The sequence below is a fragment of the Suricata suricatta genome, chromosome 1 (genome assembly GCF_006229205.1).
Source record: "Suricata suricatta isolate VVHF042 chromosome 1, meerkat_22Aug2017_6uvM2_HiC, whole genome shotgun sequence".
In the NCBI taxonomy this organism is placed as follows: Eukaryota; Metazoa; Chordata; class Mammalia; order Carnivora; family Herpestidae; genus Suricata; species Suricata suricatta.
Genome location: NC_043700.1, coordinates 113,092,131 through 113,116,478, shown reverse-complemented (window position 1 = coordinate 113,116,478; position 24,348 = coordinate 113,092,131). Strand labels below are relative to the sequence as shown.

Sequence of the window (24,348 nt, the reverse complement as noted above, 5' to 3'; positions counted from 1 at the left end):
AATGTGAGACAGGAAACCATCAAAACCCTAGAGGAGAAAGCAGAAAACAGCCTCCTTGACCTAAACCATAGCAATTTCCTACTCGTCACATCCCCAAAGACAAGGGAATCAAGAGCAAAAATGAACTATTGGGACCCCATCAAGATAAAAGGCTTCTGCACTGCAAAGGAGGAAGCAATCAAAAAAACTAATAGGCAACTGATGGAATGGGAAAAGATAGTTGCAAATGACATATTTGATAAAGGGCTAGTAAATCTACAAGGAACTCACCAAATTCTGCACCTGAAAAATAAATAATCCAGGGAAGCAATGGGCAGAAGACATGAAGACACATCTCCAAAGAGGACATCCAGATGGCCAACAGACACAAGAAATGATGCTCAGTGTCACTCATCATCAGGGAAATACAAATCAAAACCACACTGAGATATCACCTCATGCCGGTCAGAATGGCTAAAATGAACAAATCAAGATGCTGGTGAGGGTGTGGGGAGACGGGTACCCTCCTACACTGTTGGTGGCAATGTACACTGGTGCAGCCACTCTGGAAAACAGTGTGGAGGTTCCTCAAAAAATTAACAATAGAACTCCCCTATGACCCAGCAATAGCACTGCTAGGGATTTACCCAAGGGATATAGAGGTGCTGATGCATAGGAGCACATGTACCCCAATGTTCATAGCAGCACTTTCATCAATAGCCAAATCATGGAAAGAGCCTAAATGTCCATCACCTGATGAGTGGATCAAGAAGATGTGGTACATATACACAATGGAGTACTACATGGCAATGAGAAAGAATGAAATATGGCCATTCGTAGCAAAGTGGATGGACCTCGAGGGTGTTATGCTAAGCGAAATAAGTCAGGCAGAGAAGGACAGATACCACATGTTTGCACTCATAAGTCTAACGGGAATAAGTTAACAGAGGACCATGGGGAGGAGAAGGGGGGAAAAAGAGAGAAGGAGGGAGGCAAATCACGAGAGACTCTTGAATACTGAAACAAACTGAGGGCTGAAGGGGGAGGGCCCATTTCTTACAAGTCTAGTTATATACCTCAATCTTTCTCAGAGAGGTTCTGTAAGACAATCAAGTCTTAATGCCTTAAGGTATTCATCAAAAATATAAAAAATAAATAAATAATTTTCTCTCCTGTGCATATAGAATGATACTCTGTACCATCCCCAAAAGATGACAGAAAACAGTTGCTTTAAATCCTCTTCTTGTCTCACAAAACTGCAGCTGAGAAAAGCTCTAGATCAATGATTCTGAATCAGAAACTATCTAATGTCATCCAAGGGCATTTAGAAGTGTCAGGGTAATGGGGGCTATTTTTTGGTTGTCACTAATGAATGGATTGCTGTGTCTGACAAGGGCACCCTGAGAGGCTTAAATGTTTAATATCCTTCAATGCACAGGGCACTTTAACACAAAGAATTGTCCTACACAAAATGCCACTAGCACGCACCTCGGCCCGAGACAAACTCTACACCCAGGCACAATGAGACGTGATAAGAATATACATTGCAGCATTTTGTTATAGCAAAAAGCTAAAAGGAAAAGTATCAGTGTCAGAGGAAATGGATAAACAAGTAGTGGTAATATCACACAGTTAAAATGAATGAAGTAGAAATGGAAGTACTAAAATAGGGGCAAAAAAAGCAAGTTTCACAATGAAATTGTCCAAAAAACAATTTTCTCAGTTTTAAAAATGTAAAATACAATATGTTACTTGTGGATATATAATAAGAATATAAGAGTATGAATAGATATGGTAAGGTTAAATTCATGATAATGACATGGATGCAACTGATATATGCATGTGATAGAATACTATAAAGCAGTTAAAATGAAGGAACTACTATTATAAGCAACAACATAAATGAACTTCACAAAAGTGCTATTGCGAAAAAGAAGCCAGATACCAAAGATTACATACTCTATGAAAAGTAACTATTATGACATTAGAACTTATAGTAGCAGTTTCCTTCAGGAGGTAAGGGTATAATCACTGGAGAGGGACAAAGAAGGCTTCTGAATTGCTGGTGATTCCGTTTCATGGTGGTTCCAGGAATAAATGTACTTTGCGAACCTTCACAGAACTGTACAATGATGTACCACTGATACGTTAAATCCTAATCCTTTGAGAGTATTTAAAGGACTGTATCCTACAACATGTAGGATAGGAACTAGTCAACATATCTGTGTCAATTTCTAGGGAGACGGAAAAGATTTTTCTTGGAAAGTCGTGTCTTTGAATATCTGTTTTCTTTTTCACTCCAGATATTCACTCATTCAACAGAAATTAAATAGGATGTATATGTATATTGAGGGAAAAGAATGTCCTCAAGTCTACAAGTTATACACAAAAGTCAAATTTCGTAACACTTTAATTATGTTTGCATGGACCTGGTAGTATATATCAATTGATTAACATTTTAAACTCTAAGAAAATAGTAACCATATAATGTTTATCAGGAGATTGGCTATATCCTCCCCTTTCATTTGGATACGATAGCACTCCCTGACTGAAACCCATAACAACGGTCTGTCCTTAAGCAAATAGACGGAATAGTACAGATTTGACTACCTTTAAAAGCACTTTCATATACACTAACTTACTTGAGTGTCCCAGCTGGTCTGGTAGTTAGTAGCACCAAGATTCTTCCGTTAGGATTTAATGTGTCAGTGGTAATGCCAGCCTCCCTGTGTGAAATCAGGGATGTCCTAGATGTCCAAACAACTGGCTAATTTAAGGAGTCAGAGCAGATAACCCTAAGTCCCGCCTTAGTCATTTCCTTTAAGAACATCTTTAGGAACGTCCTTTCAGCTGAACTGAATGTGTCAGAGTGTGACAGAAATGCTTTTATGAGTGCATAACTGAACAACTGATAGAGAATCTTGGGCACAAAAAACAGATATTATTCAAATGCCTAATTAAATTAGACTATAAAGCTTTATTCCATTAAGTGAGAATAAATGTTTCAAAGTCTCTTAAGTCTGTTAAACAGAAAGTCAATGTCAGACTTGTAAGCATTTATTTTCAGAAGGTTGTATTTATTACTAGATGGCCTTCAAGTTTTAAAAATCAAACTTTGGGGCGCCTGGGTGGCTCAGTCAGTTAAGCCTCCGGCTTTGGCTCAGGTCAGATCTCACGGTCGTGGGTTCGAGCCTCGCGTCTGGCTCTGTGCTGACCGCTAGCTCAGAGCCTGGAGCCTGCTTCAGATTCTGTGTCTCCTTCTCTCTCTGCCCCTCCCCCTCTCATGCTCTGTCTCTCTCTGTATCAAAAATAAATAAAACATTTGAAAAAATAAATAAAAAATAAATAAAAATCAAACTTTAGTTTTAAGGAAAAGTACTAAAATTGTAAAAAAAAAAAAAAAGGTAAACAGTGGTGATAAGAAACTATGATATTTTGAATTTTATCCTCTCAATGTGTGTTTCACTGTGTTTCCCAGTGGGAAAATACAGAGATTCAAAAGCCTTTACGGCTTAGTACAAGAAGCCCTCTTGTAAAGGAAGTTGGGAAAATAGTTAAACATATAGTTAAAAGTTATTCCCAGAGGAATAAAAAGTCAATTGATAGGATTTGATGAGATCACTATGATTAAAAACTACAGAAAGATAAAAACTGGCAAGTGGAAGAGAAATATGTATTTAGCATATGTATACAGTGTGTCAGACACATTGTTACATAAGCAACCCACAACAAATTATTTGATTTTCACAAAAAAAATCATTAACTTAAGGATTTTTGCACATTATTTAACAGAACAGGAAACAAAGGCTCAAAGACGTTAATTGATGTTTCCCAAATCCTACAACTAACATTTTACTCCGTGATGAGAACACCGGCCCATGTAACACCAAGACCCCTGCTTCCTCCTCACACCCAGTTGGCCTGCAAGGAAACGGAGATTCAGAGAAAACACCAGGGAAGGAGTAGCTAACACGAGAGGTGAAGGTTATTACCGCGTCACAGACAGACGTTACCTAAGGAGCAATTCCAAGAGCGAGGGAGTGGCTCTCAGTGAAGGACCTGCCTTTCTACTCCTAGCATTCAGCCAATAAGAAGCACTCAAATATGTGCTAAACCACAGGTATGTCTCAAAGAGAATGAGAATGTATGTTAAGTATACAGTGCGTGGGGTACCCGGGTGGCTCAGTCTGTTAAGCGTTTGAGTCTGGTTTTCGGCTCAAGTCATGATTTCGCGGTTCGTGAGTCCACGTACCACATCAAGCTCTGCGCTAACAGCTCGGTGCCTGCTTGGAATTCTCCCTCTCTCCCTCTCTCTGCACCTCCCCTGCTTGCACTCTTTCTCCCTCAAAATAAATAAACATTTTTTAAAAAAAGAATATAGTGTGCTACCTAGAAAAATCACCTGTAATACCCCAAAGAGAAACTTCAGAGAATAGGTAGTGATTTTCTAAAATCAGAAATGATTAAATATTTGAGGAGATAATAAAAAGAGGAAGGCACACATAAAGACTAGTTAGCAAATAAAAATAATAGGCAGAGTAGCACAGGATAAAGGTTAACAGATGGGCCTATGAATCAGGATTTCTCGGTTTCATCCTAACCTGGTACCTGTGTGACTTAAGTTACTTAACTTCTCTGTACATCAGTTTCCACACTGCACTTACCTCACAGGATTGTCATTATAAGGAATAAATGAATTAATATAAGTAAAGTACTTAAGAAAGTGTCTGACAGAGTCTTCAGTATTAATTAGTTTTTCAAGAAGCTGGACAGGGTAGAGAAAGGGAGGGTTGAAAAATTCTGGGGAGTAGCAGAGTCACGAAGAAAGAAGAAGGTAGAAAAGGTTGAGCATGTTTGTATATTTGTAGACATGGGGAGAAGGAGAGATTCAGGAAAGATAAAAGGAAACAGGAAGAAGCCATGGGAAAGATGAGCACGTTTGGAGGAACTGGCTTTAAAAAAGAGAAAGGAGGGGTGTCTGGGTGGCCTGGTCAGTTAAGTGTCCACATTTGACTCTTGATTTGGGCTCAGGTCATGATCTCATGGCTCTGAGATCAAGCCCCATGTCGAGCTTTACGCTGACAGCCTGGACCTTGGTTAGAACTCTCTCTCTCTCTTTCTCTCTCTCTCTCTCTCTCTCTCTCTCTCTCTCTCTCTCTCTCTCTCTCTCTCTCTCTAAATAAACTTAAAAAAAAAACTTTCCTAAGAAACAGAGAGAGGATACAAGTCCTGACACAAATAAGAAGGTGGAGAGCACATAAGGAGAGAAGTTTTCAAGACGTAACAGATGACACGAGATAGCAAAGTTCACAGATTCCAACTAACAATCTGTGTCTCACTAAAGAAACAAAGGTAGGAGTGGGAATTTTTCAGAGTAATTAAAAGGTTTTAGAACTAATATTCTTAAAAATTTGAAAAGGTTCACTAGAGATGAATAAAAATGTGGTTAGTATTAGTGAAGTGGGCTAAGTTCAGAGAGGATTCAGGCATCATTTGGTGACTTTTCCAGCACAGACTAGAGTCAGATAAAATGGGCTGCAGGGCAAGGCAGCTTTGAGATCCAGTGAGAGCAACTTCCCCTGACATGGGAGTCCTACCCAGAGCTCCTCTTCATGACTGTCCAGGGACAGCATCTGCTTCTCTGTGAATACCAGTCAGTATAGATCGATGAAAATAACTTGTTACATAATTTTATTCCTTACATAGTTTCGGTTGTAACTAATGGCTGACATAACCACATACAGGAAACTGTTTTCAGTTTTCCAAATATTGTGATTTTAAACAGTCAATAGGTTTTGAGTGAAATACAGCAGAATGGATATATATATTTATCTGTACTCCCTCCTGAAACTCCTTAAAATAAAGAAATAAAAGGGTCATAATGCCACGGGACATGGCATAATGCCACAGGACAGAAAGCATAGCAGATGATATGACATATGTCTTTTGGAAGACGAAAAGTTGAGGATGCATTATAACTGACTTCATATAAGAAAAAAGTCAACAAGAAACAAGGTGATGTGGGGCCGAGAGTCTCAGAGAACTTAGAGAATGGTGGCACCAAGTACTTGTGAAGGTGATGGGAGAAGAGTGGAACTAAAAATAAGAGAATCCAGGGGCAGCTGGGTGGCTCAGTTGGGTAAGTGTCCAGCTCTGGATTTCAGCTTGGGTCACGATCTCACGGTTCGTGAAAAAGAGCCCCAAGTTAGGCTCTGTGCTGACAGCATGGAACCTGATTGGGATTCTGTCTCTTTCCCTCCCTCTCTCTCTCTCTCAAAATAAATAAATAAACTTTAATAGGAAAAACAAGAGAGTTCACTGTAAGTTTATTAAGGGAGCAATCAGAACACCAGATCTTTGCTCCCAAGACCATGCAGCAAGGCAACCACCCCAAATGATGACTAGAGATTCACCCTTTTAGGAAAATGAAGCAGAGAGACCTTCCCTTCAAGGGCACAAAGCAAAAAAAGGCTGACATCAAGTGTGGTGCTGAAGACAGGGGTATGAAGTCCAAGAGGCCCAGTCCCTGGTCCCTGTCTGTCCCCACACGACTCCCAACATGGGCATCCAGAAGTGCACACCTGCCTGCCACCTCTGGGCAAGAATGGAGAAAAAACCACCCACCCAAGAGAAAAGACCTATATAAGCCCCACACATAGACAGGGCTTTTGATCAGCTTTTTTTTCTATCTATACTTAAAAAAAAGAGGGGCGCCTGGGTGGCTCAGTCGGTTAAGCCTTCGACTTCGGCTCAGGTCATGATCTCAGGTTGGTGGGTTCAAGCCCCGCGTCAGGCTCCGTGCTGACAGCTCAGAGCCTGGAGCCTTCTTCCGATTCTGTGTCTCCCTCTCTCTCTGTCCCTCCCTGCTCATGCTCTGTCTCTCTCTATCTCAAAAATAAATAAAACATTAAAAAAATTTAAAAAAAAATGCAGGGGCAGCTGGCTGGCTCAGTCATTAGAGCATGCAACTCTTGATCTTGGGGTTGTGAATTTGAGCCCCACATATGGTGTGAAGTTCACTTTTAAAAAGAAGAATGTTTTCCACATTCTGGTATCATATTTTAGTTAGGTTATGAAAGGGCAGAAAGTTTATTCTATCCCATTGATGTATGGTCAGTACTTAGAATAGTACCAAGCACATATTAGGTACTCAGTAAATGCTTGATGAATGAATTAAGTGTATTTAACATCTAATGGACTCTCATGAAGACCCAAACACCTCAAAACGTTATCTCTCTATTTGGAGAATATCACTCCATGTAAGTTATTGACAAAGTAAGTGCCATTAACATCACCACATTTTGCAGCTAAATTCCACTTCACTGCACCTCAATCTTTTTTTATTTTTATTTATTTATTTATTTATTTATTTATTTTTGAGAGAGAGAGACAGAGGACAGTACAAGTGGGGAGGGGCAGCAAGAGGGAGAGAGAATCCCAAGCAAGCTAGGCACTGCCAGGGCAGAGCCCAACGTGGGGCTCAAACTCAATGAACCATGATATGATAACCTGAGCCAAAATCAAGAGCCAAATGCGTAACCAAAACACCCAAGCACCACTTTTGCACCTCAATTTTAAACATTAAATCCACTATAGTTAACTTCTAAAAATCGCTGATAATAATTGTTCTTCTATTAGGAAAAAAAGGGGCGACTCATCATTTATCTTATTGGCATCGATTCCTCAATAAAAGCACAAGAGGTTCCTTTAGAAAAAGACTGATTAAAAGGAAAGTGGGTGATAGGCATTTAGGAGGGTACTTGTTGGAATGAGCACTGGGTGTTGTATGAAAGCCAATTTGACAAAAAAAAGTATATTTTTAAAAATTTTGATAAAAAAATAGAAAAAGACTGATTACAGACTAGAGGAGAAATAAGTCAAAATAAGTCACATAGTCCCGCTAGTGGCCCAGGGAAGCTACCATGCCTCAGAGTACCTAACATTCCTAAGAAATCAATGCCTAACAAATACTAAAGCTATAGATTCACAGGGAGAAGACTCATCTGGCTGACATGACTTCACAGGGTGATATCAGAGAGAAAAGAACAAAGTAGCACACGTCACAGGGAGAGCTGTGAAGCATTACCTAGTGGCAGGACCTGAATAAGGCACACACACATACACCTGCGCATTACGTGGCTTACAGTGCCTAACATTTACGAGGTCTGGAGCAAGGGTACTAAGGAAGTCTTACTAATTTGCCTAAATATTTAAAAGTTACTGGGCGCCTGGGTGGCTCAGTCAGTTAAGCATCTGACTTCAGGTCATGATCTCAGGGTTCCTGGGCTCGAGCCCCACGTTGGGCTCTGTGCTGACAGCCTGGAGGGTGGATTCTGTGTGTCTCTCTCTCTCTCTCTGTCCCTCCCCACTCATACTCTGTCCTTCTCTGCCTCTCAAAGATGAATAAATGTTAAATTAGAAAAATAAAGCTATAATCAAGCTAATTAACTGGTAAATAAAATATCCTCTATCCTCTTACTGTAACAAATATACTTTGATGGCAATACATTTTTTTTAACATGTAAAGCTCTGGTTTTTATATGACTGAACACAGGCAAAATACAAAAGGCAATTAAATTGCATATCTGAGTATTCTGTAATGGGCCAGAATTATTTGGATGAATATTAATAAAGCCATTCCTAAGATGTGCATTTTCATTATGCTGTAACAATGCTTTTATTCTTCCTATATTCTAGGAAAATCTAGAGTCATGCTATTATTATCTCGATTGTCATATGATTCGCATTCTATTGATAAAATGTCAAATTAGACTGCTTTCCTTAACTCACTCTTAGTTTCTTATTGTTTTCAATTTGGGAAACAAAAAGAAGAAAGAAACCTTCATTGGGTTGAAGCAATAGCAACCAGAACCATTAACAAAATTCTTAAGGAAATATTTGGACTCAGAAATGAACCATGAATTTTCCGTGTCCTGTTCAATTCTTACAATGGAGTCATATAAGTTAAATCCTTTATATCACATAAAAAATCAGAGGGCACCTGGGTGGCTCAGTTGGTTAAGCATCCAGCTCTTGATATCAGCTCAGAGGCTGATCTCACCATCGCTGGTAGTATCCAGCCCTGCATCAGGCTCCATACTGAGAGCCTGTCTGGGATTCTCTCTCTCTCTCTTTCTCTCTCTCTCTCTCTCTCTCTCTCTCTGTCTCATTCTCTGCTCCTCACCCACTCCCTCTCTCTCAAAAATAAATAAACACTTTAAAAAGTTAGAAAATATTTTTAAAAGACTTTTTTAATGTTTATTTTTGAGAAGACCGAGACAGAGCATGAGTGGGGGAGGGGCAGAGAGAGAAGGAGACACAGAATCCCAAGCAGGCTGCAGGCTCTGGGCTGATGGCTCATGAAATTGAGCTGTCAGTGCAGAATGTCCTTGGGATTCTCTCTCCCCCCTTCTCTCTGCCTCTACCCATGCTGGCACTCTCTCTCTCAAAATAAATAAATAAACATTAAAAAAAAAGAAAATTGAAAATAATAGTACATTGATCAATACTTGTGTGCCTTCATTTAGGACTATACCTTCAACCAGATGGCCAGAAAATAGTCCCCATAAGAAATTAGTGTCAGGACTAATAGCTCATGTCAAGGCCTGTGCATGGCTGTCACCCTAGAACACACCTTCTCTGACTTCAGTGGGACTTCTCATCCCTAGAAGTATATTTCCGGAATCCCAGCTTCATTACACCCTCTCACTAGACTGCTAGTTCACCATGGTTTGCAATACCACAGTCGTCTCTATTCAGAAAATCGAAGACATAGTGCCAGTTGTCCCCAGCAATGATCAGGAAGCCATTTCCATTCCAGTTCCCTTATATACAACCCATCTGATCACTCTCAGAGATTTTAGAACAGTTTTTTCTCAGATATTTGTATAGCGAGTTCTTCTTTCTCATTATCCAATCCTCTGCTGACCTCTGGAGGGACCTTTGTAGATCAGTCACAGAAGCCCCCACATGTCACTCTCACATCACCATATTTCATTTTCATCCAAGTACTGCTACATGATATTTTCTTGTTTTACTCTTTTCTATGTTGTCAACTAAATAAACTATAAGTTTCACAAGAATTCATTTGCTTCTGAACCCCCAGTGCCCAGGACAGTGAGCAAGTGCTCAATAAATGTTTATCAAGTAAACGAATGAAAGCCTGTGTACTAGCACTATTACCAGAAATAGAGGAGGAAGAGCTTTTCAATTGATATTTCTAAACTACGTGAAACAGGACCATGTGCAGAAGCCCATTTTTGTCAGGGTGCTAATATTTACCACAAACATGTCTTCTGGCCATAGTAAATCATAAATTAGGAGCTCAAAAACTTTAAAATTAAAATCAAATTTTCAAGCAGTTCAATTTATTTGCCCTCAGAAAGCAACAGCCTGGGGCCAAATGATCTTCTACCCCTTAGAAAATTAATATTTGTCAAGTCAAGAGTTAAATTAATATTTATCAAGTCAAGAGGTAATGTCATCATCTTGATTCTAGTACAGAATTTGTGACCTGAGGAAGGCAATTCAGCAAGAGAGCAGGCTTCCGCATCAGCTGGCCTCAATCCTGGTCCAAGCTGTGCCATGTAGGAGCTGTGTGTCCTTGGGGTGGCCATTTAACCTCTCTATGCTACAGTATTTGAATTATGACAGTACCTGTCTCCTAGACTATGATGAGGGTCCACAGAGGCCATTCACTTCAAATTCTAGGCAGAGATCCTGAGCATTAATAAATGTTAGCTATAATCATTGTAAGAAATTATCTATTTGAACATTTCATAGTCTTTGCAAAATCTTGGCTGAAAACATTATTCATTACATTGCATGAAATAATTTCCTCTCTTAGCTTAGTGCTAACACAAAACTGCCTCTTCAAACACACTTGAGATTTTCCTTAATCAGATGGAGGAAAGTATATGACCGATTATATTTTGTTTCCAGAAGGAAACTCAGGTCATTTACCATAATAACCTCTTCCAGATATCTTTTTTCTACTTACTTGTTTTCTCCTAGCAGGCTTTCCTTGATTTTATTTTCAATGTTTCTTTTTTTATATTATGTTTAACTTTGTAGCTTCTGGATCTACTATTTACCAGCTGAGTGACCCTTCAGAAGTTATTTAACATCTAAAGTCCCATTTTCTTCATCTGTCAAATGAGAATTGTGGTGAACACGAATGCTACTGTCACCCTAGAACCCTTCTTTCCTAAACAGTTCTCTGCTCCATCCATATGACCTGGCAGCCATACAAGGGGCCAATTCTATTAGTCGAGAAGTGGACATCTAATGCAAGCCAGACCAAGGAGACACTTGCCAGGAATTTTGTATTAGGACTGAAAGAGTCATGTCAATTTTCTCTTCTAGTGGATGAAATTATAAAACATACATCTCGGGAGTTGCGAGTGGCTGTGTTTCCCACTGCCTGGTGCAGGAATGACTCTAAGACACAGGGAGGAGAAGGAGGCAAAGGTTCTGTAGGTTCTAATGGTTCCTGGGTTCTCACTCTTCCTATAGCGTGGCTGTTCATTAGACAATCCACTATCTTTCCAATAAAGTCTCTTTTCTGCATACATAATTTGGGTTTGATTCCCATCATTTGAAACCGAAACAGTTCTAATATGTAGAAAATAAACTCTACTTTGAATAATTGCATTAAAAAGTAAATGAGACAAAACAAGTAAGTGCCTAGCATAATACCTGGCACATAATACTCAAGAAATGATACCTATTAACATTATTTAGAAGATGGGGATACAAATCTTAAACCAATTAATGAACACGAATTTAACAGCTTACAAATCTTGTTTCTTGCAGTTTCAAAATTACTCAAAGGGATTCTTTGGTTTTGGATCTTGAAAGAATTGCAAAATAAGAGAAATGCTCTGATTAAGTTTGCTACATATCACTGTATAAATCTAAGTAACTCATACATATATTATATGATCTTAGGGAATAGTGAAGTCTCAGATCCAGTAACCCACAATTTCTTGCTTAACTCACTTGTTTGGAGTAAATATAGGGAGGAAAATTGTAAAAAGAATACAAACTTACATTCCACTTACTTCCACATATACAAGAGTAAGTGAGACACATTTAAGTGTATAAATATTGATTTGGCTGCATTCACAAAAGTCTTCACATTGTATAAAGGATGCAATACAGTAAAGAGAAAATGGAGTTCCATACCTGAAGAGATACCACACTGACATCATCAAAATGGATGTGTCCATTAGGTTCTGTGACAGCTGGATTTGCATAACATGTCACACCATTGATTGCAGGTAACGCTTTAGGCTGATGAGTTTTCTCACGAGGAGGACCAAAGTCATCATTGGAAAAGTGGGTATGATTATTCTATATGAAAAAAATTTTTAAAGGAAGATGAGGTTATAAGAAGAAAAAAATGGTGGCTCACACATTCAAGGAAGTAGGGAATCTAACGCTTTTTATTTGCAAGAGAAAATCTGTATGACTATTCAATATGTAAAGTAATCTTTCTAGATTTATAAATGTATTTTTATTGATTAGATTTTGTTTTTTCTGTTTGTTTATGTCAGGGTACATATGCTTTCTTATTTTGATGAACATGAATGAACATAAATTATGCACATTTTTTGACATTTAATTGTTGGTACTTATTCCAAATTCTACACTATTAATCAAGTGTTCTCTTATACTTATTAATATATTGACTCTTTTCTTTCTCCTCACATTCACAAGCCTAATAACTGAGTTGTTCATAGAATTATAAAATAAAATTAAAGGACACCTGAGTGGCTCTTTTGAGTGTCCAGCTTCAGCTCAGATCATGATCTCATGGTTTGTGGGTTCAAGTCCCGCATTGGGCTCTGTGCTGACAGCTCCGAGCCTGGAGCCTGCTTCAGAGTCTGTGTTTCCCTCTCTCTGCCTCTCCCCACCTCATGTTCTGTCTCTCTCTCTTTCTCAAAAATAAATAAAACATTTAAAAAAAGAATAAAATTCCTACCTTTAAATGCCTATACAGCTATATATAAAGTAGACATAGGTAGTCATACATCAAATATTTTAAATAAAGTCCATTTACCTGACCATATGCCTTTAATAACATCTTAAGCACTCTTTCAAAAAAGAAAAGTAGGTAAAAGCCACCAAACACAGCAACTGCCTTCTCAACATAGTTGTCACTTTTGGGATTGAACCCAAATGCCTAAGAGAGAAAAAAGTTCAGATGAGACCAAGTACTTTAACTTGATTTTTAGAAAATAATACCAAAATTTTTCAGTATACAATTTTTACCAAAGTTCTAACTCCATCTTCAGATAAGGTAATATTGGGAATATGCCCACCAAGATTACAAAACAAAAACACTGAAATGTAAGTAACCAAACTGTAAGAGATCACACAGTAGTCTTATAAACAGAGAAAACTCTGTTAATTAAAGCCCCAGAGTATCTTCTAGTGTCCTGGCTATATCCTTCGGCAATATTTACCTTGAATGAGAAAGTTTTTAGTAGTCAAGAAGAAGCACCTGATTCTCATCTTTATAGATAATATTAATTTAGATAATAAAAAATGAGACATTGATAATCCATTTTCTCTTAAAAGTAATGTATTTGTCTATCATATCTAGAGTTAAATTTTTAAAGCAAATATGGCAAAGCCATGTAGATTACTGTGTCCTAAAGAGATAAAGAACTCATGCATTGGGCCCAAGAATGAAGAAGGAAAGAAAGATTTTCACACACACAGGCATGCATGCACATGCACACGAGAATGAAATAATCTACTGTTTATAGGACATCAGGCAAGAGCTGAAGTTTCAAATTATAAAGAGTCAAGGTGTTCCTAAGAGACAAGAAACACAAACTTAAGTAAAAGCTATAGTAAACGTATGTGGACATTTTGTGGCATGTTGTCAGTAAATCTGGCATTGCATGCTCTTTAGAAAAAAAAATAAATAATAAAAGTATGTGGAAAAATTAAATTTGCCAAATGCAAGACAAAAAATGTTTTAAGGCCCTCAGAGGTGTCCCAGAGCTGTCTGGGCACGTCCTGGTGGCTGGCCTCCTAGAATATTAATTTTATCTCCGACACTGACATCCCCTGTGGCTTGAGACAAGCTTTCTCCTGCTGTGATTCAGCTTTCTCTTATCCAACACGATCAAGCAGACCATAAAATGTTGTGAGAATAATGGAACATTAAAACCTACAAAGTGCTAAAACATTTAAAAGAAACAATTATTCACAGACACAAATAGCCAATGTCCTTACCTCTGGAATAAGCTGGAAAATGGCATTTGAAAATAGAGTCCCAATAGCCAGGCCCACAAAAAATGTCAAAACCTTAGGGAAGTAAGATTTCTTTATCAATGGAGTCAAAACCAATCCGAGGAGAGATGCCAGATTAATAATTGTCACCGACAGGAATCCATATCCCCAAACTGTAATTGAGAGGAAAAGAGTAGCAATTAATCAAAGCAAAGAGGCCAAATGAAGTCTTTCTGTACAGTAAGCTTGAAATACCTTGTTTCTTTAAAACCTGAAACAGGTATCTTCTTTAAAGCAACAAAATCTTCTCAATGAAAGTATACAGAAAACCGTCAACATTGCTATAGAATAATAAATAACATAAATAAATAAAATAACAGCACTTATGCCTTCATCAGCCCTAAATCACCATTACAGGCTCAAAGAATGTTCTAGATGGACAACATCTAGAATAATGACAAACCATCTGAGGCCCAAAGGCTGCAAGTCACCTACTTTCATCTGTAGCTCAAAGTCTGGTTTAAAATTCAGGTGTCCTGAGAGACCCAGTCAGTTAAGCATCTGACTTCAGCTCAGGTCACGATGTCAGTTCCTGAGTTTGAGCCCCGCTTCAGGTGAACACCAGCCCCACATTGAGTGAACCCTGCCTCTCTCTCTCTTTCTCTCTCTCTCTGTCTCTCTCTCCCTCCCTCCCTCACCCTTTGTCTCTTTGCTCCTCATGGGATTCTCTTTCTCTCTCTCTCTCTCTCTCTCTCTCTCCCCCCCTCACTCACTTGTGCCCTCTCTCAATAAATATTAATTAATTAAACTATTGAGTCTTTTAAAAAATAAAATAAAATAAAATTCTGTCTTTCAGAGAAATATAGAGGAAGTGTGACTCTCAGGGTTCAAGATGATAGGTGGAGAGTAGGGGTGGAGATGGGTTGGTATGGGTTCGTTCGCTTCAAGGTGACCATAGCTGCTGACAATGAGTTTGTCATAATCACTTGTCTGCAGGTGCCTGTGGAGTGCACTCAGAAAGGTGGCACCTCTGCCCTCCAGCTGGGGCCTCTGTGACCTGGACTCAGCCAAGTGCAGTGAGCACTCAGGGGGACAGCACGAGGGAGCCAGAGAGGAGCTGCGTTGCAGGACTGGCCCTGCCGAGCTCAGATTAAGGTGAAAATATCCTATAAAGTGAAGACTCTGGTGATAGAAGGAGATGACACGTCTTTCATCTCTATCTCTAAGGCCTTGTATCCAATAGGTGCTTAATAAATGTTGCTTACAATGAAATGAATGAATATTATTCTAAACCTGTGGCTAACGGCATATGTGACCTCAATTTCCTCTGAATTATCCTTGAGGAAATGGTTTTAGGACCCACTCAGAGTGCAGGTGAAGCATGCTGTGTGACCGCAGGACAGTCACAGATGGCAGTGCAGGCTGACATACAAATGGGCCCTTAGAACCGTGCAACATGCTTATGTCTCACACACTATGCACGAAGGACAACATGAAAGGCTAGAAAGCTGCCCCTGCATTGCCACTTGTTTAAAATGCCCAGAAAACATTTTTAAATGTTAGGCCTCTTTGTTCACTGAGGCCCTCAGTAAAGCACCGTAGTAACACTTAATGCTTATGAGTGTTCGCCATTGCAGGGTATTATGCTAAGAAACTGACATGTATTAATTAATTTAATCCTCACAAAACCCTGTGAGGTAAGTATTACTTCCTTCATACAGTTGAGGAAACCAAAGCATGTGGAGTTCAAATGCGCTGCCCGAATTATGTAGATGGAACGCTGGATTGTGAGCCCAGGCAGTCTGACTCCAAGACCAACATATTTTAGCAATATGCTTCTTTACTCCTGTAGAGGTATTCTAATTTTAAGAAAAAACAAGAGACTCAACAAAACTAAAAGATTTAATATTGTGCTTCATACATACAAGATTGCTCACCATTATTTTAGTTCAAGCAATTCTATCTACAAACAATCTTAGCAAATGTTGATAGAGCATAGGATATAGACAAAACCATGGTTCTTGCCAACAAGGAACTTGGACAATAAGGAACTTTTGCTTGGAGAACTGGAAGTGGGTTGGCACAGGCACACACAAAGCAATACAAGGTATTTGTGTAGCATACCAAATGAAATGAACAGAAAATAAATGTTACTGTTACCACAAGAATCATCACAGCACTGACCATGACCTTATCTTCTCCAGATGTTTTCCTATCGGTTCCAGACCCCTGACCAGGCCCTGCAAAGTCATCTCATTGGAACTACAAAGGTCCACCTCATTCCCATTTACTACCTTATCACCTAACACAAGCTACCTACTCCCCTCAGACTTTCCACGTAGAGAAAGCTCTCCATTCCCATATCTCCCGGTATGGTATATCAATGTGTGGTTCCCCTCAACACAAATAGTTTTCTATCAGTTTGCAAGCCTATATGCTTGCATTCATTCAACAAACATTTATAATCTCATTGGGTAAAAAGGTAAGATACATGCCGAAACTAAAATAAAAATGCACAGTTTTTGAACACCAAAGTAAGGCAAAACCACATACGCATACTAAACACATCACTTTCCCCTGAGAAATCTGTGATCTCCATAGGTAGCAGAAATGTTAGGATCAATTTCAATTTCTCACCCAACCAGTCAATTTCAGAGACGATTGGTAACCAAACCTATCAGTTTTTCTTGAGACCCCCTCACTCCAGCTTCTCCATCCTCAGTGCCAGTGTCTGGGGTTGAGGCCCTCGCCCTCTCTCGCTTCCTCTTCTGATGCATTGTGAGTCTTCTGTCCTGTCTTCCTCCCTCTACTTGACATGGCCACCAGACTTACATCCTGAAACATAACTGATCATCTCATGCCCCTATTCAAAACTGCTGTTCTTAAACTGACTCCCACACAACTTCTCCAGTATTATTTACACACTTCTCAACATGGCCTTTATGCTAACACAATACTTTGCAAGTACTGAACTACCTTTAATTATGGTTCTTTATCTGAAAAGATCTTTCTATCTTTCAATGCCTAAGAAACTCACATGTGTTTCTCTAAACCAACTCCAAAACCTCTTCTATGAAACGTTCCTAGCTCCTCCAGGCATCTGTCCCTTGCTCCTCAAGGTCCCCATGGCTCTTTGATTAAAGGTAATTGGGCCACATACCATATCTTGTGTGTTAACATAGTTTTATCTTTTACATTTGTCTACATTATACAAATTAAGAGATTTTCAAGGAGAAGAGCTATTTTCTTCATTCTCAGTGCCTAGAATATTGCCCAGTAAATAGCACACATGCTTTAATGAATGAATTAGTGAATGCCATATTTCATGGTACAGCTCAGAACTCTTACCAAAAAAAAGAAAACCATTTGCCTATCTAATCTTTCCAACCTTAGTTACTATTGTATACATTTATCAGAACGACTTGGGGAAGTTGGGAGTATGAATCATCACTTTCTAAGCAAACTACATGGCTTCCTCTTCTTGTGTTGTTAGGACATTACTGAAGAAAAAAATCCCATTCATCCACTCAACTGGGGCACCAAAGAATAAATTACTATAAGAAAATTACTTGGACCTCTCCATATACACAGAGGACTCCCTCTAATGATCTGTTTCAGAAAGGATCCTTTCTCTCTGCCTCTTAGCGAACTCTGGAAGATTTTATAAATTTCCAAGGAAAATTAGTAACAATAGCTACCATTTATTGAAAGACCACTATGTGTTAAGATTCATTGAATTCTCCTATTTCAGAGAGGTTTTACAAAAATAAAATAAATCCGTTTAATGCTGTGCCTGGTATATATAGTAAGCCTCCAATACCTATCATTATAATTTAAAAAATGATAAATTAGTAAGTAGACCACCATATAAATTTCAGCTCATTTTAGCCCATTGTTATATAGTTAAAAAGCTAGGAGTGGAGTGAGGAGCCCTGTGCTCTCATCCTTCCAGATGAGATATTCTACCTGTAGGAAGTCATTCAACATCTCTAGAGCTTAGATTTATGTTACAGGTTCTACTACAGAATTGGACAACGTGATCTCCAGGGATGCTATAAGTAAATTCTATTGTTCTTACTTATTATTTGAATTAAACAGCATTCTGTGACCCTATCAAAAAATGCACCAATTTTGGATCACTGAATTATTGCTAAAACAATTAGTCTATCTCCTAGAGAATTTAATTTACTATCAGTTTATGGTATTCATCCATAAGAGCTTATAAAGCACCTGAAAGGCAATTTCAAAATCATAAAATATGAGGTCTCTGATAAATGAGACTATTTTCTCTGCCCACTGAAACATCAGTGCAATCATGTGTATAAAATCCTTGTATCATGATTCCTTTGGATTAGTTTTATTTTGGTTTTTCATTCCTTGGAACTCAGAATTGACTCTATATTAAGTAAACAGTTACATCAAGAATCAAGTGCATTTCATTACTTAAAAGAATAGGCTTACACAGAGAGCACTGAATGGAGTGAATCTATGAACAAACTTATAAAGAGGAGTGAATACAGTCTTCCTTCTCTGTGCCAGGCACTGTTCTAGACACTTGTATATATTAACACATTTGATACCCCCAACAATTCTAGAAGGAACATACTATAATTATCTCTATTTTACAGATGAGATATCTGAGGCACATAAATTGCTCAACACAGAAGCACGCATAGTTGCACTAAAATAAAAAAAGATAGTACACCAAATAAAGGCAATAGAGTGTCAAATTAAGCATCTTAGATTAATAATAATGAGTACTCTACCAGTTACCCTAACTCTCCAGAATTTATTTCTCTATCTTCTCCCACCTTATCCCACCTACTCCAGCTCCTTTTCAATTCCTAAGATAATGTATATATACCCTAAGAGCCAGTTCTGTCTTTCTTGGGCCTCTGTCCAAATATTTGGTGCCTATTAATCTTGGAATTTAGAACTACTGACTTTCCATTTTATGACTTTGTAGTGTTGACCCTGAAATTCCCTCACTTCCTGCTTCCCAATTCCCTGTTCTTACCTCCTGATTCCTGAGATAGAAGAAACAGGGGAATTAGTGTTAAAAACACTTTTGAATGTCAGCCACTAACATGCAGAATACAGGACTTGCTTTTTCTGAAGTTTCATCTCCTATACCCAGAATTATGTACATGGTAGATATATTTTACTTAACAGACATATATATAGTGCCTAAGTAAATGCTATCTTATATTCTACATGCTTCATAAATATTATTTAATTTTTATAGCAACCCTATAAGAAGGGTACTGTTTTAGATAAGAAAACTGAGGCAGAAAGACATAGTCATGTGCCCCAAAATATCTGGAAAATTATAGAGCTGGGATTGGAGTCCAGGTGGGCTGGCCTCAGTATCTACACTTTTATTATGTTATACTATCATTAATGTTAATATATAAAGCATTTTCTGAATTTACTTTGGAATATAAATTGCAAAGTATATTAAACAAACTTATTGAAATACAAACACCTTCCTATTTAATATATTATCTAGAAAAAATATTTGCCTAAACAATTAGCTATGAAACTATTATTTGCAAAATTGCTAATTATATTGATAAAGTATATTTGAGGCCTTCTATTCTACATGTATGTAAATACAGAATATAAAAGAACGTGGATCTTGAAGCTGAGACAGCTGGGTCTGAAGAAGGCTCTATCATGTGCAAGTTGTGTACTCTTGAGCAAATGACTTTATACTCCTTGCACATATGTTTCCTTGGCTGTAAAATGGGAACAGCAGTTCCTACATTATATAGTTGTATGAAGATTAAATGAGTTAACATAGATCCAAGTATTTGGAACAGTACTCTTCCACATAGTAAGTACCACATAAAAGTTGACTATTATCATTTTCTTTGCCATTGTTATTCTTGTTACTAAGATAGAGATCAAGGTATTCATATATACCAAAGGAATCCAAAAGTCAGTAGAATAAGCACTTCCTCTGTTGAGGTGTCCCTTTTCTTCTCTATCTTCTCTCTCTTTATATTCTTTTATACTCAGGTTAAATGTGCTCACTCAGACCAGTGGTTTCAAATGCCATCTCTAAATGAATCTCTAGGCTTGACCTGTTGTCTGACAACGCTCAATGTGTGCATGCCACAGCCTACTTACTGTACAGTCTTCTTGGTGGTCTACGTCAATGTCTAAACCTGACTATGTGAAAAATTATACCCATGCCTTATCACTTGTTTCCTCCATGTGAGACTGCTGCTCCCAGTTTTCTTCAATCTAGGAAATGGCACATACATCTCTCCAGTTTCAGTGGCTCAAACCTTGATTCATCTTTCCCAACCCCCACATCAAATCCAGAGGCAAATCCATTTTAGCAGAGTTGCCAAATCCATCCTGGATCTGATCACTTCTCCTCCCTTCTACCTCTCCCATCTCAGCCCAAATCCCCATCATCCTTAGCACCAGCCCTGGGAAACTACCTCCTGGCTTACTTCCTTGCATCTACTCATACTCCATTACAATCTGTTCTTCAAACTGGAGATAGAATACTAATCATGTACAAATCCAAACTAATTCATGTCACTCCCCCATCTAGACCCTACAGTGTCTTCATACCACATTCAAAATAAAATCCAGTCAATTTACTACATTCTACAAGGCCCAGGGCACCATTTCCTTCTTTTCTCCCTCTTGTTTACTATGCTCCAGACACGCAGGCTTTTTTGTAGTTCCCTATATACACCAAGCACATTGTCAAGCTTACGGTTCCCTTGACCAAGAATGCTCTTTTCCCAGAGAAGATCTTGCCATGGTCTCTCCTTACTGTAGTCATGACCCTGCTCAAATGTAATCTCATCAAATGTAATCTCCTCTGACCTATCGAAAAATCACACTTGCCCACTGTCTCCTTCTATCCCTTACCTACTTAATTTCTTCATAGCATTGGTCACTCTGAAATTACATTATTTATTCGCTTGTTTGTATAAATGCTTATTATTTCTCTTCTCCATTACACCGTAAGCCCTAAAAGGGCAGGGGATTTTTCCTGTTTGCTACTGAATCCTCGGTGCCCAGAACAGCATTTGGCAATAAATGTTTATTGAATGACAAATGTGCAAAAAATGAGAATTAAAATATCCATGTCAGTCAGGTTAATGATTTGAGGGTACAAAGAAATTGCACATAGCTGGCAAACAGGCCCGTGGAAATAGTCGTTTATCTTATTTGGAAAAGAATTCTTCTACACGTTTAAGTATATGAACTATACAGTAAGCGTGCACTTGTTTTCTCAAATTTTAGAATTTCTTTGCAGCAAGTTATTCCTTTGAATTGCAGTATCTATGGCAATACTATTACAGGTGCTTTAAAAAATAGCCACTGGCATTTTCTTTCATTAATGAAAAGAAAAGCAGTAATAACTCAGTATCTTAATGTTTAATCTAAATAGGATATTCCCTTATCCCTTTATTGATAACCTTTTAAATAATCGGATAAGCACAAGGTAATGGAAATCACCAGATTGTTATGAGTCAAATAGTTAACGTACAATCCAACACATACAGTATAACACATATATTGTTTAAAATCAAGAATTGAGTTTTACAAAGTTTTAAGTGGTACCAAGTATAACTTTGACTCCACAGACAGAACAATTTATGAAGCTTAAATGAGTTCTAATTATTCATATTCTAAATTTTCAGAATATAAGTATTTTACCAAGGGTTTCTTATGTAGATTTTTAAAAAATCAATAAAGCAGAGAAAGAAGCATGTTGATTTAATTTCAGACAAGCCTATAGGCTTTTCAAACAGGAGAAAACAACCTTCTAACATACCTTCCGAAATATTTGGTTTTGTTTTGTGTTTGGGCCGATCCTCACAAGGATGAAAGTTCAGTTGTTGTAAGACCGCTGGACAGATGACAGAGAAGTTGGAGCTGCTTATCTGGGTAGTATTTGAAAAGCCATGAAGGGAAAAGATCTCTTGAGCTGATAGACACTGAAACAGGAGAAACAAAGTAAACATATGTGTTAACATAGTAAAAGCATGCAAGCAAAGATACTATGAAACCTGGGATACTTTATCTAGACACACAGCACTAACTTGACACAAAAGCCCCCAAATCTTAAAACAGCCCACACCTTTTTAAGCCTAGAAACAAGAATAAAAATAGCAAAAAACAACAAAACAAAGCAAAAAACCCTTCTTGACAACAGTCTACCTATGGCAGCCAAAAAGGTAAGAACCAGTTTGAGGATTTCCAAGGACTTTAAAAATATTAAAAGTGAACCAGTAGCTTTCAAATAGCTTTAAAACAATCCTATATTCTCAGTCTCCCCTCTCTGTTTCTCTTTAGATTGAATGGATATTTTGCGTAGGCTATTGGAGTAGGTCTCTGTAACATTTCTTGTAGACAAACACCTGGCTTCTCTACAGTTTCTTAGGAAACTCATCCATGCTCCTAGACAGCAATAATAATTCCAACACACAAAAGTTGTTTTAAAGTATGTCTTTAGTAAATATGGTAGTTTGCTAAAATACGTATTGTTCTCAGTGATAGTGGGTAGCTGTTCTATACTACATAAGGTTTTAAAAATAGTGCTAGGCTGCATAGAAATTCATTAACTATTATTGAGGAATAAAATCTGCATTAGGAAAAAATTCTTTATGAAAATGACTTTTTAAAGGTATCATTTTACTCTTTACTCTTGGGCACAGTTTAACCATAAACTGTAGTCCACATACTTGCATTACTAGGAATACGAAAGAAATTAAATGTGTTACTATTGTTAATAATTGTAAGAATTATAGAGTGTGAAAAATATCCATTCACTCAAACAGAAGAGTCTAATAAGTACAATTGAGAAAAGTTGCTTGATGCTTCAGCCAATATTTAAACCCCACTAAGATCTTACTTAGATTTGAACTATAGTCTAGACTGTGTTCTCCCAAAATTCCCATACTGAAGCCCTAACTCATAATATAATATTCAAAGTTGGGGCCTTTGAGCCCCGGGTTGGGCTCTGTGCTGACAGCTCAAAGCCTGGAGCCTGCTTCAGATTCTGTTGTCTCCCTCTCTCTCTGCCCCTCCCCTGCTCACAATCTGTCTCTCTCTGTCTCTCAAAAATAAATAAACATTAAAAAATAAATAAATAATATATAAATAATAATAAGTAAATATCTCCTTTTGGTGGTAATTAAGGTTAGATGAGGTCATGAGACTGGGGTCTTCAAAGAAAGCCACCAAAGAATTTGCTTGCCCTCTCTCCACCATGGGAGTAGACAGCTAGAAGGCAGCCTTTTGCAATCCAAAGACAGAGCCCTTACCGGACAGAGACCCTTCTGACACCTCAATTTTGGACTTCCAGTCTCCAGAACTATGAGAAAACTTCTATTATTCAAGCTATCCAATTTATGGTATTCTGTTACGGCATTCCGAAGTAATTTACACTCTGTGAATGGTATTTGAGAACTCAAAAGTTCATGTGAATGTTTTGACCATGAAGTCCTGGGATTTCCTTCACAATAGAAACAATGAAACTAAAAACGTAATATGTGAGTACAAGATCACTACTGATTATTAAGGAAAGATGAGAAAACATCCGAAACACCAAGGTGCATGCAGTTATCAAAACTAAAACTGCAACAGAAAGACAGATACCATATGCTTTCACTCATATGTGGAACTTGAGAAACTTAACAGGGGACCATCAGTGAGAGGAAGGGAAAAAAATAGTTAAGGAGAGGGAGGGAGGCAAACCAAAAGAGACTCTTAAATACTGAGAACAAACTGGGGGTTGATGGGGTGGGGGAGGGGAAAATGGGTGATGGGCGTGGAGGAGGGCACTTGTTGGGATGAGCTGGGTGTTATATGGAAAGCAGCTCGACAATAAACTATAATAAAAAATAAATAACTTAAAAATAACCAAAAAACTAAAATTGCAATTGCCTTAAAGAAAATGCACATTTGGCCTTCGTTTTTGTTTTTTTAATGTCGAAGTTGTGCCTAAATTTGTTCCTTGTTCCAACCATGACAGTGGGTTTGGCTTTATGACAATGGTAGTTGTGTGTCATCCTTAGAAGAGGAGATACCAACTCAGTGCTGTTAACAGTCTTCCCTTAGGCAGAGATTAGGGGGATAACAAACTAA

The 24,348-nt window shown here is 38.1% G+C and overlaps 1 protein-coding gene across 1 annotated transcript in view; it reads right to left on the bottom strand.

Moving 5' to 3' along the window:
• The window catches only part of SLC39A8 (solute carrier family 39 member 8), a 76,055-nt gene that overhangs the window by 29,901 nt on the left and 21,806 nt on the right, over positions 1-24,348 (bottom strand). The window contains exons 3-6 of the mRNA XM_029942638.1: positions 22,034-22,196; positions 14,230-14,399; positions 13,043-13,165; positions 12,166-12,333 (exon numbers count right to left, since the gene is read on the bottom strand). Of these exons, the coding sequence (XP_029798498.1) occupies positions 12,166-12,333; positions 13,043-13,165; positions 14,230-14,399; positions 22,034-22,196 (624 nt within the window). The remainder of the gene's footprint in view (positions 1-12,165; positions 12,334-13,042; positions 13,166-14,229; positions 14,400-22,033; positions 22,197-24,348) is intronic.